Raw genomic sequence first — 12,090 nt, 5'->3', positions numbered from 1 at the left:
GGTTTCCGGGCCCTTTTTTTTTTTTTTTTGTCGTAGGAGGACCTTCTTTTCTTGCTTTATTTGAATATTCAGTCAAGTCCAAACGAAAAGTTAGAAGGTTTTTAAGCTGTAAAGAGTTTGAAAGTGGTTATTGCATGGAGCTCAGTCCTTTTTTGAACACCACATGACTTACTATATATACATTCCGATGGACTGAAAGAAGCGCATGCAATGCACTGAGGTATAACACCTAACCTTTCCATTTTAATTAGGTTCTTTGGAGGTGGATGATTTGAGTTCACATCCGTACATGATAGATATTTCCTTCAAGGAATATTATCTCAGTTAATATGGGTTTAATTCCGTAATGGGGTTTGTTCTTGAAAGTACATGAACCTCTTGAAAACAAAAAAGACCCACATGCTATATAAACAATTATGATTTTTGTCTCTTAGCCAGTATAAGATAGTAACATCATCATAGCTCTCTAAACAAGAGGCTTGGGTATCACAACAGAATTGCCACCTTTCATTGTAAGTAGTTCCGGATTTTTTTCAAGGTAAGCTATACATTCACATGTTGAGGGGAGAGAAGAAAGGAATTTTTTCAATCTCAAACACAAAAGAAAAATATTTATTTCCTTGTCTATTTCTCTTATATAATACCCACCTAAAAAAATCCTAAATTGATGTAAACATAAAATGGTTATTTGGCAAGTAACATCCACCATCCAACCCACCATTGTTCGTAAAGAAAACCTAGATCTAGTAAAGTTTTTCTAGCTTTACCGGTGCCGCCGTTTGTGGGAATACCATCCATGAGATGCTACCCAAAGCCCTCACCTCAAGAGTTATGATGATATGCTACTATCCTATATTGATTAAGAGAACAAAGTGCATAATCACTTATATAGCATGAAGGTTTCTTATCTCTACAATAGATGTTTTTCCATGAACAAAACTCATTATATAGCTAAACTCATGTCAACTAGGATGATATTTTTTAGGAAGTCTACTATGTGTGGATGTGGACACATGGTATCATTAGTGTTGTTTGTGGAAATATTAGTTATATTACGCTACATAACCCCCCATCAGGGGGCTATAATAATATTATTATCTCACATCGATCAAGAAACGATAATTTTAATAATTGAATATAGGTTATTTGGAATAATACCTCTTGAGAGGCATGTGTAGATGTGTACACACATTATTAGGGGGAAATCCTGCTATAATGAAACTTAAACTAGAAGCAATTATTTAGTTAAATCTAGCAAATTTTGAGGTTTCAGTTGTGAATTCAACCAATATCCTAGTATAGTCCTTCTCGAGAGTATAAAATATAAATCAACCGAACATGTTTGTAGAACTACAACTATTGCTTACTGTGGTTGCATCAGAAATTGGATGTTGTTGAAGGAAGCAAGCTCTTGGCTGATAAAATGTGAAAAGATGGCCTTAAAAAGCCTAATTCTTACCCTAAACTTCCTGTGAAGTAATTGAACATTTAACAAACAGCCTTTTCTTTGTGAAGCACTCCTTTAAAGAAACATTTGTGACCCTTTATGATGATTATGAGAAGGCAAAACTATTTATTTAGATGATATAGGCCATTGGAAATTCATAAGCCTTTCTAGTGGCTGCAAATCCGTGTTTCCTTACAGACATCCTTACTGCTCTCCATGTAATAGCAAGCAGGAAGAGTCCTTTACTAGGGTAAAGTGTTGGTGTTTGGAATCAGGAACTCGACTATTCCGGTTAGCAGAGTAGCACACTGCAATGAGCAAACCATTTTGTCCAAAATCTTTGGAGCCCAACTGATCTGTCAGCTTTTGGGAAAATCATGTGTGGCTTTTTGGCTAAGGCTTAGCTTTATTTTGATGGTGCCAACTGCAACCCACATGGGAATTGCCTACCGAGGGGTCCTAAAGCCTGTGAACGTGTTCTCTCTTCTCCGTGTCCATCCAGTGAAGTTCCACAGCACGCCACTTCATTGGACGCGTAATTTTGCTTTTATTTTCGAAAGAACAAGGAAAAAAAAAGACGACGACTCTAGCTCTTTTTGTTTAAATTGATGGGTATGCCCCACCACAATGTGGTCCATGAGTTTTGTATTTTCACGAATTTGATGATGCCTATGAAATTCTGATGATAGGTTTTTGTTTTTCAATATGGATCTTCCACCAACAGTAGCGGTTCTCGTCCAGGTCATAGTGGACCTTTTGGTCTTGTTATGTCATGAACACTGGTAAAGGTGGAGATGGCTGCAGTTTCTCATGGGGTCCCTTTTTCTCCCTTTCTGTCAGTAAATGAGTCGCTGCAACAACTGAAAAGCCATTTTACTGTTTTGCTAGGTATGCAACTGTTCGAATGTGCAGCCCCCCACACCCCCCCCGCGCGCCTGTCCTTACCACCAGTTACCATCTTGAATGAGGAAAAATTAAAGAAACGAAACAGAGTAATAGTCTGGTGCTGTCTGCAACATATTTCGTCACCCTCTTACATATCCTCAAAGCCAACCTTGTTTTCGAATGGAAATAAAATGACTCGGGATTTCTTTCCCTGCTGAATCTCCAACGAATTTAAATTGACATAGGATGTCTGACAGAAACAGGAACTGGCTTCATCCTAACTGGATGATCCAGTGCTCAAACAAACCGAGTAGCTTCATGGCAAAACACATTGCACTGGCAACCAATTATTTTAGCAACATAGTCCCATAATCTATTCCATGGCCAGCTAGGCCTGTTTTTAGATGAAACTGATCTTTGTGTGCTGCTGTATATAATTCGTAAAACCTGTTGTCTGCCAAGATGATTGCAGTAGAGTTGTTGACAGAAATTCAATCTTAATTGCAATACCATACTGTGACAAATGGTTTACATCTTACAGTCAAATGCAACTTTAAAAGGATTTGGAAATAGGTTGATATTCCAAACTGGAATTATATCACAGAAGGAATGATTTAAAAAATTTCATGCCTTCCAAAAAAAGAGTGATCAGACCAACTGTACACCCCACCCTTAACAAGACCAAGCACGATGCAGCATTTCAGGGAATGTACAACCATGATAACCAAAATGTCTTGAGGCTAAGCATTGGCAAAAAATTTGCAAGCATTGTTTCTGTTCAAGCCTTCTCCTTAGATGGAGATGATATCAAATGATGCAATGTCGCTGCATGGATAACAGCAGTTGGGTTTGGATCCTTAAGTCGGAGAGATCCTGATCGACTCAGACTGAAATTTCGATCAGCACTACTTGTGAAGTGACGCAATGGTTGTGGAAGGTGTCGCAACAGCCAAGTTGAACTCACAAGTAAAATCACACCTACTACGATAAGCAGCCTGAAATAAGGAAAAGCTCAATAAAATAGTATATTATAGCAACATGACAATATCTCATATTTCCTAGCTGGGAATCTGGGATCCCTAATTCCCTATTAGCACATTTTTTTGAGGACTAGGTTTCATCAGTCAGAAAAACAATTAATAAATTCTACAAAATTGGCCATGGATGGTAGATTAATATAATTGCGTGGAGTTCAACTTTTTTTTTTTTTTGGTTCAGATTGTATTTAACTTTTTTTTTTTTTTTGGTTCAGATTGTATTCAGTTGTCAAGCATACTAAAATGGGACTGAATACTTCCATTGGCCCATGCCAAATGGGGAAATTTCATTAAGATGGAAGTGAAGGTTTTAAAATCAGATGTCCACAAAATTGTCCAACCATAGATTTTTTTCCACATCCAACTTCTTGAATAGGGCACCGTCACTGTGGTATAGCATCAAATTACATGGGCTTTATGAACCCACGACTTAGGGCATCAAGTGCATATCAAGATACTCAAATATAAAAGAGCAATTGTTTAATAAAAACTTTGCTTAACAGTTACCATCCGAGAAGAAGAGAAAAACGAGCAGCCGGTGCTGAAGGCAACCGTTCCCCCAGAGCAAGCATTCCAGCAAGTACACCAGTCACTATTGATGCCACGGCAGCACATGTAGACAACACAATTGCCCTTCCATGTTTTAGACCTTGGGTCTGTTCAGAAGGAAAGCATAAATCAGTTTGATCTGTCAACTTTTCTACACACACAGGTAGCTTTAACAGGACAAGTGAAATGGATCTGGTTCCACCCAAAATAAAGCCAAATGGAAAATCAATAAGCAGAAATCTTTCCAACTATGGACATCTAAAATATAAAAAGCAAGTTCTACATGGATAAAAAGTCAAAATAGCTCAGATGGAGCTCCAGAGAAAATCTAGAAGATGATTTGAAAATACCTGGTAATAAAATCCTGTTGCACTACAGCATATGCTGATGGCGAGGCATAAAGGAACTAGCATTTTGGAGAAGCCCTGCTCCAAGAAGACAAATCCCATCTTTGATATTACAGAAGCCATCCTGAATTAGATGTCTTAATTCAGCATTTAATATCTTAAACTTAGCCGAATAGCAGCAGTAGTTGAAAACATTTAATATGTTGAATTGCACTTAAAACAATATTTTCAGCATAATCATCTAGGAATGGTTTCTTTAAAAGAAATGAAACTGTTAATTCATGATTATATAAGTTACATTATTGATTTAAGTGACCACAACTATTCTGATTAAATGACAATGACAAACTAAAATGATAACACTGGGTGGTGAACCCTTTAGGCATAACACGTGTTTCCATCTTTTAATGTAAATTTCTGTGCATTCAATGATATAAGAAAGCCCAACAAAGTTATCTATGCAAATTGGCACATAAAAGATCCTTATTATTTTGAATTTGCTGAACATAAAACTCTGTTGTATAAAAAGAGTCAACTCTGAAAAGCAACAAATGTCTGAACAAAGATGGTTTGTCAGGAATCATACCCAAACAAAATGCCAGATTCCAAGCCGTATATAATTTCTTCAACAACTTCATAGTCCATCTGTGCATTGAAAAGAATTGTCAATGGAAGACAGAAAATGAGGCTAAGTGGTTGGTTGAAGACTCAAAATCAGAAACATTTTCTTACAAACTAGCAACATAAACATAGAAAATATTACTGTCTCATGTGCTCTTCTTTGACGTCTGTACATTCGAAGCCATCCATTGAGAACTACCTATGTCAAAAAATCATATTTAATTGCACAGGTCAAGTCATACAGAGTAATAATCATCACATTATCTAATATACTCCGTCCAACCATGCAGAGACATGTAAAATGTCTAATGAATTGAGCCATAACTGAAAAAAATGCAATAAGGGCAACTAAACAATAAATGGTAGCAATAAGGTTGTAGGCCCCACTTTTAAATTAGAAGACGATATTCTGAAACATTCCTAGCTGAGAAATGAAAAGGGGTGAGACAAAACACGCTTTAATTATATTCGAGCACTACACTAAAACCACACAAAAAATGCTCACAAGCTGATTAAGCTTTCTCTACTCTTGCTGCCTATTACACACATTATGTAGAATTTGTCTTAATAAATAAATGGCGCATGCTACAAAAAAGAAGCCAAAGAGACCAGTTTATTCTTCTTAAGGTGACTTGTAAACGCAACCATTCTTGGGTTGGTTCTAGCCATGAAGGTGGCTGTAATTTGGTTGGCTAAACTTTCAGCAGCATGGCTGACTGAAGGCTTGCTTTAGAGAGAAAATTCAGGTTTGCTTCTTCGATTATAGAGTCGTTCATTGATTCTCAGCGCTCCCCCCAAACAATGACTCTCTTTTTGTCATACCAAGTCACAATTGAAACTTTGCAAATTGTAAGCACTGAGCCCTTCAGTGAGTGAAAATTTCAGCCACTTGGACTTCCATAACAATTTTCTGCAACGCTAATGTTCCTTTTAACCCTATCTTTTACAAAGTGATAATTCCATTCCACATGCTTAATTCTTGCATGAAATAAATGATTTTCTATCAAAAGAATTTGCAACTTAATGGGATTGCATAATCAAAAACTTGGAGAAGAACTTTCAAAATTTGAATGCAAAGCAGTCAAGGACCGCTTCTGGAGTTTGTAAACAAGGATTGGGCTCTAGGTAATTATTGTGAACTGTGCTAGCAAGGGACCAACATTCAGCATGGTGGAGGTCATGCTTATGTAGAGTCAAAGGAACTGATATTCACTGAAGACCTCAACCATACCAAATTTGCAGAGTTTCAATTACAGTTAGTGAAAAACCAAGAGAATCATTGTCGAGGGGGAGTGTTGAGAATCAAAAACAACTCTTCACAGTCAGCCATGCTAGCATATAAAGGCAACCTTGGATCTGAAATTTAACCAATTAAAACAAAATCCCCTTTCTCTGGAAATTGTACCAAATATTCACATCCAGCAGGGCATCAGGAATCAACATTAAGAAGTGACATTATGTCTTGACCTACACTAGTATAAGTAGGGACCTTTGGCTGATCTTTTGTGTTTCATCATATATGACCGTTCCGTGCATGTGTTATATGAGCGTGTGCTGGGCATTATAGGTGGCTTGTAGAGAGATAACCTAGTGAGTTTATGAAAAAACATGATCTGTTGGTAGTATCTGTGAGAAACTTTTCATTCCTTATTTTGGTTGTGCTGGGCATTATAGGTGGCTTGTAGAGAGATAACCTAGTGAGTTTATGAAAAAACATGATCTGTTGGTAGTATCTGTGAGAAACTTTTCATTCCTTATTTTGGTTGTGTTGATGTCCTTGCCAGGCCTGAATTTCTCAACATCCCTATCATTCAGAAGTTTAAAGACTAGCTTAGATTTCAAGAGAAACAACTTCACATACTCATATATCTATGCAATAATTCCGATAACAAAAGCATATTAGTGCTAGTAATGTTGGTGCATGGTATAAGGTACCTACAAACAAGATGGCAACAAGCAATGCCAGCCAAGGTAACTGAAAAATAGATATGGACGAAGCCTCTTGCTCCTCACCTCCAGCACCAACTCCTGTAAATACAAAACAAGCAATTAAAAGGTTTCATTAAACACATAAATATGATGTAGAATCACAATGTATATACGAACAATTTTGGAGGACTGGATTTTCATAAACAGTTAATAAGTTTCTATCAATAATTTGGCTAAATACAGCAACACTTTATACTCGTTAGATAATGAAAAACAAGATTTCAGGTTATGACTTATTCCAAATGAGACACCCAATAAAATTTATATCCATCCACAAAAGGCACAGAGTGCATGGAAAAAATGAAAAATAGGTAATGATGTGCTCTTACTTTTGAGCCATAACTATCATGGCAACATTCTGAACTATGAGTATAATAATGAGATCAACACCAATCCAGGAGTCAACCACGAAGAATTTACATACCTATAGTACCAATACCAGCCAAAGTGATCCCCATCCAATCAATGACATTCATGACTTCCTTTAGGTAAAAATGGGAAAAGACAGAAAGAATAGCAAGTCCACAACCAGAAACTGGTTGGATGACAGAAACCTAACAGAAAACAGGCAGATCACTTTGATGTAGATTAGGACAAATGAGACAAATAAACAGCACTAACCAAAATGAAGTCCACAAACAAATAAAAGAGCTCCTTTTTTACTGGTAATTGGTGGAAGAATATGGCAAATATATTTTTCAAATCATTTTCAAGAAGCAATCTCACTGTGCTTTTTTTCGTTTTTCCCCTTATCAGGTATATGTTGAAAATGTGTGCATAGTTAAATAGTTCAAAAATGTCAATCTACTATTTTCCATTTTTTCAATAGGAAAAGAAATTTCCAATCAAGCATACCAATCTAAAAAATTCAGGAACATAAATGTATTCACTCACAGGAGCCATAGACAATGCCTTCAACATCAACAATGCACCAATAATATCCATAAGAAAACCAATGATCCAAGCTATATTAGCAGCATATGCTCTTATCACCTGAAAAGTCACACGCAATGAATCAATAAACATACGCAAGAACCCATTTCCTTCACGAACATGATTAGCTAGCACACATTCTAATAAGCAAAGAATTGGGAGAAATTCCATAAACCCAGAATTAAGAAACCAAAGATTGATAATGTAAATCAATAATCCAAGCAACACGCATGCACTTGTCAGCGTAAAGATCAATTCTTGTAATTGAAACACTAACATAACAGAATTCCAAATTCAGGAATCGAAGATCTTTCAACAAACTTGAAGATTATAGCAAAGAATCTATCTTATTGGTCGTTAACTTGTTATTCAACACAATTGAAAGCATAGGTCATGAAAAGAAAAGGGAAGAACAAAAGAGATAGAAAGAGAAAATGGGTAAAAGAAGCATGCCTTGAGTTTGAAAGAAAGAGGAGGCAGAATGACCGTGCCCTTCTTTTGAAGAACTTTGCCGATGTTACTACCAGCGGTGGCTGCCAACGTTAAACAGATGGATTCCCACATTTCTTTTTGCTCGCTCTGTAAAATCTGAAAGGCAGAGAAGCAAAAAGATCTCTCCTTTCTTGCTGTATTAAGGTTGTGAGTCTCCAATTTTTTTCATGTTTCTTTTCATGGTGGGTTTTATGTGTTTGGTTGTTGTCTTAGCGTTAGTTACTTGCCATAATTTACAATTACTTGGGGTTTGTTGGTTGATTGCCATGTTCAGGCAATATGATAATAAGATCGTTTGTGTGAGCATCCCCGGATTTTAGGTGAAATTCATAAAGGTCCCTTATTTGTTCTTTCTTCGATCGAAACCCTTCTATTGGAATATTTCTCATTTATAGTAAAATTATTTTACGAGTAAAATTTAGACTACTAGCCTGAGGATGAAATACTTTAATTCCATAATAATAATAATAAGTCGTTAAAAGGAGTGGAGTAATTTAAAAAACCTTGTCAACGAGCAACTAGATCCCGTACCATGGATGAATCTATGAAGGTGGCTGAGATTCTGTCAATTAAATTGGATATTCCCTTGTCCATAATTGAAAGAACACAGCACCACTTTTTTGTCCTCAATGTATGCTTCACTTTGGACAAACATTAGCAATGGTACCTTTTTTTTTATTATTCCCTTCATAGACAACCAAGAATTCAATTGAAATGAACCCGAGCATAGTTTAATTAGGTAATATTGAATTAATTTTTTAATTATAAGGAGGAGGATGAGTTTTTTCAGGGTTATTAAGAATTTACATGGTTATTAATTTTAGAATTTATAAAATTAATTGAAATATATACAAACTAACTTAAATAATTGCTTTAATTAAAAAAATTTGATTGAAATTAGCATGACCTAATATCACTTACAAAAAAAAATTCACTAAGGGGAATTTAAATAATATATTAAACATTTTGTCTTGAACAATTGTTTTAGTTGGATAAATAAAGTTGGTTTTTTAAGAATCAAAATGTTATTTATTAATTAAATAAATTTATATTTCTTATATACAATAAAATTACTTTCTCAAGTGTGAGATATATTATGATGGTCAAAATCCCAATACTTGAATTACGAGTCAAATTACGGGTCAACTTTTTGGATCGAGTATTTTAAGTATTAAATGGTATATTTTAGTTTTAATTTTTTATTTTTTTTTTGAAAATTTTCCTCACTCACTCAATTTTTTTTTTTTGAATTCTTTTGTGAATTTATAAATTTAAAATTTTTTAATTTAATCTTTTTGATTTAATATTTGATGGTATTTTAGATTTTAACCCTCAATATTTTGGTTTTAATTTTTTTTCTTGGTGTCTTTATCAAATTTAATTTTTTTTATTTTATCATTGGATCCATAATCTTGTTTTTTTTTTTTTTTTTAATTTCATCACCTGAATTTACCAATATTTTTTTTAGTCATTGATTTTTATTTTTCAATTTTAATCTTTTATTGTTTGGATTGCCAGGGATTAATAATCAAATATTTTCTTTTCCGTTCTTTTTCTATGATGTAAATCCATTAATTTTTTTAAAATATACTTGCAACGTTTAATTACTGTTTTTTTATGTTTAAAAAAAAAATAAACCGACCCCCACCAAAGCAAGGGCAAGCTATGTAGTGGGTTCTGATCCAAGACGAAGTAGTTGGATAAAAACCATCAGCACCTCACCATTGCTTGGTTGTACAATTATAAAGCTTTAAGTTTTAGGTATACTTCACATCTCAACACATGCAATCCATGGATAAAAGAAGGTGAGAAACAAACTTTGGCTTAAAAGAGGCAAATAAACAGCGTATCTATAGTTATATTCTGAAGACAACATCTAAGCTATGACAGAGTTGGTTAACAGCTAATACGAATACAACACTTAAGCTATGACAACTCACAATAAACCTTGCTTTAAAACACAAAAACTTGTTTCTAACCACCATCGTTGCCTTCAAAGTTCAGTAATGGAAACTAGAATATTTGGCCCCAGACCAAGTACTGAAACCTGTGCATTCAGTCTTTCCAGCTTAGCCTCAAAAGGTTCGGAAGTAGTATTTGAGAGTGCCATAGCTTTTGTTTTTGAAAGGAAAAAACATCAAATTAACACTATTTTTTAGTGTTTTTCAACGGTTTTGATATATATATATATATAAGGAAAAAAAAAAAACAATTATTTTGATGTGAAAACACTCTACACTACAATAACAAACCACTGATAAAACAGCTCTTTCAAAAGTTATCCACCATAACTGAAAGACCATTGCTATATATATCTACTGTTCAATCCATATTTATCTTGATTCTTCAATGAGGATCTTTCACCAAAAGCAATATGCATCATATATCCTTATAATCTACAACACCTGCATCTGTGCATGATGACAGCACAAAGATCATAATTGCGGCATGCTATGAGAAAAGTGCTACATGACATGTATGATAATCCAAGAGTAATCTATCATGGGTTTGTACTGCTTATCCATAAGGAAGTGTGAAACGACAAAGCTTCACTTCAAAAACTAACGCTACACAAACAAAAGGTTCAGAGTTCTTCGAAAAGGACACGTTAGGCATTTGAGTGGGGAGAGTTGACATTTTTTCATTATACTGCTAATACCATTTGCTTGATCTGCACAACAAGGGAGAAACCTTCAATTCAATATACCTCTTCATCTTTGAAAAGTATCATCAAGAATGAAGGTGATTTAACCAGATTTGGGAAATGAAAACAACAAATTAATGAAGTGGACTCATCTCCTTTCCTTAGAACATAAGGTTAATTAACCAAATTATATATAACAAGTTCAGAGTTTTGACAGAGTGGAGCATGATCAAATAACATGTTTAAGTTTCTTATAATGCTAGCTTTTGACTATGCTAACATGGTTATTCAGTAGATGACAAATAGACATGCAGAACGAAGGAAACTCAATTGCATAGGTAAGTTTCATATTTTGGCCTGTCATCAAATTAGAAGAATCCAGGGCCCCCTCTGCCCCTAGCTCTTCACGACTCTAAATTTAGAAGTTAACCCTACTTGGACATCATCATGATTCACGGCCATGAAGGTTTTGGAACTACGAAGTTCAAGAATGAAAAACCATCACTGGCCTGTATCGCTCCGAGTAGAAACAAGATTGTGGCTTATGATCAAATTTCAAAGGAAGCTAATCAAGGAAATGGATAGAAGCCTTTGCATTAAAGAACACTAAAGAAATGATATTCCGAAGACATTTATATAGCGCATATGTGTAGCAAAGTCATGTTTATTGTCTAGCATATTTGGCTTCGGAAAGTTTTTGTTTCCATTTATGCACAATGAGCAGAAAAGGATTGATGATATGCCTCTGCTATAGGAATGTAGAGATCATGTATGATGGATGCTATAGAAAAACACAATATAATCATTCCAGTTTCATAACCTTGAATGCATCAAATAACATAAACAGAAAGAAAAAGGATTTCAAATCTAGTGTAGACAACAAAACCCCCTTTTGCAAACCTTCAAGATAAACCCAAAAACATGGCCTTCAACTATAATTTAAATAATAATAATAATACCAGCACTGATAAAGAATAGTATTACATCAAAGACCAGACTAAATCAAATCCACTTTTTCAATAACAAATCTAACCCATGATGACGAATTGTGAAACAATCCAATTTACAGAACCAAAGTATCCATAGAACTGATTAATCAAACTCAGATAACCTTAAAGAACATATATATATATATATATATATATA

At 34.8% G+C, this 12,090-nt stretch overlaps 1 protein-coding gene across 1 annotated transcript; it reads right to left on the bottom strand.

Annotated features, from left to right (window-relative positions):
- Positions 1 to 2,795: 2,795 nt before the first annotated feature.
- Positions 2,796 to 8,560, bottom strand: LOC105122171 (magnesium transporter, putative (DUF803)). The gene is made up of 9 exons (XM_011021113.1): positions 8,262 to 8,560; positions 7,770 to 7,868; positions 7,300 to 7,429; positions 6,826 to 6,914; positions 5,029 to 5,085; positions 4,852 to 4,910; positions 4,269 to 4,389; positions 3,877 to 4,025; positions 2,796 to 3,327 (listed from the first exon to the last, which is right to left on the bottom strand). The coding sequence occupies exons 1-9, from the start codon at positions 8,370 to 8,372 to the stop codon at positions 3,111 to 3,113; spliced, it is 1,032 nt and encodes a 343-aa protein (XP_011019415.1). The 5' UTR covers positions 8,373 to 8,560; the 3' UTR covers positions 2,796 to 3,110.
- Positions 8,561 to 12,090: the final 3,530 nt, after the last annotated feature.

Source organism: Populus euphratica, unplaced genomic scaffold (genome assembly GCF_000495115.2).
Source record: "Populus euphratica unplaced genomic scaffold, PopEup_1.0 scaffold19.1, whole genome shotgun sequence".
Classification (NCBI taxonomy): Eukaryota; Viridiplantae; Streptophyta; class Magnoliopsida; order Malpighiales; family Salicaceae; genus Populus; species Populus euphratica.
The sequence above is the reverse complement of the archived record's forward strand: the minus strand, read 5'-3'. Positions and strand labels throughout refer to the sequence as shown.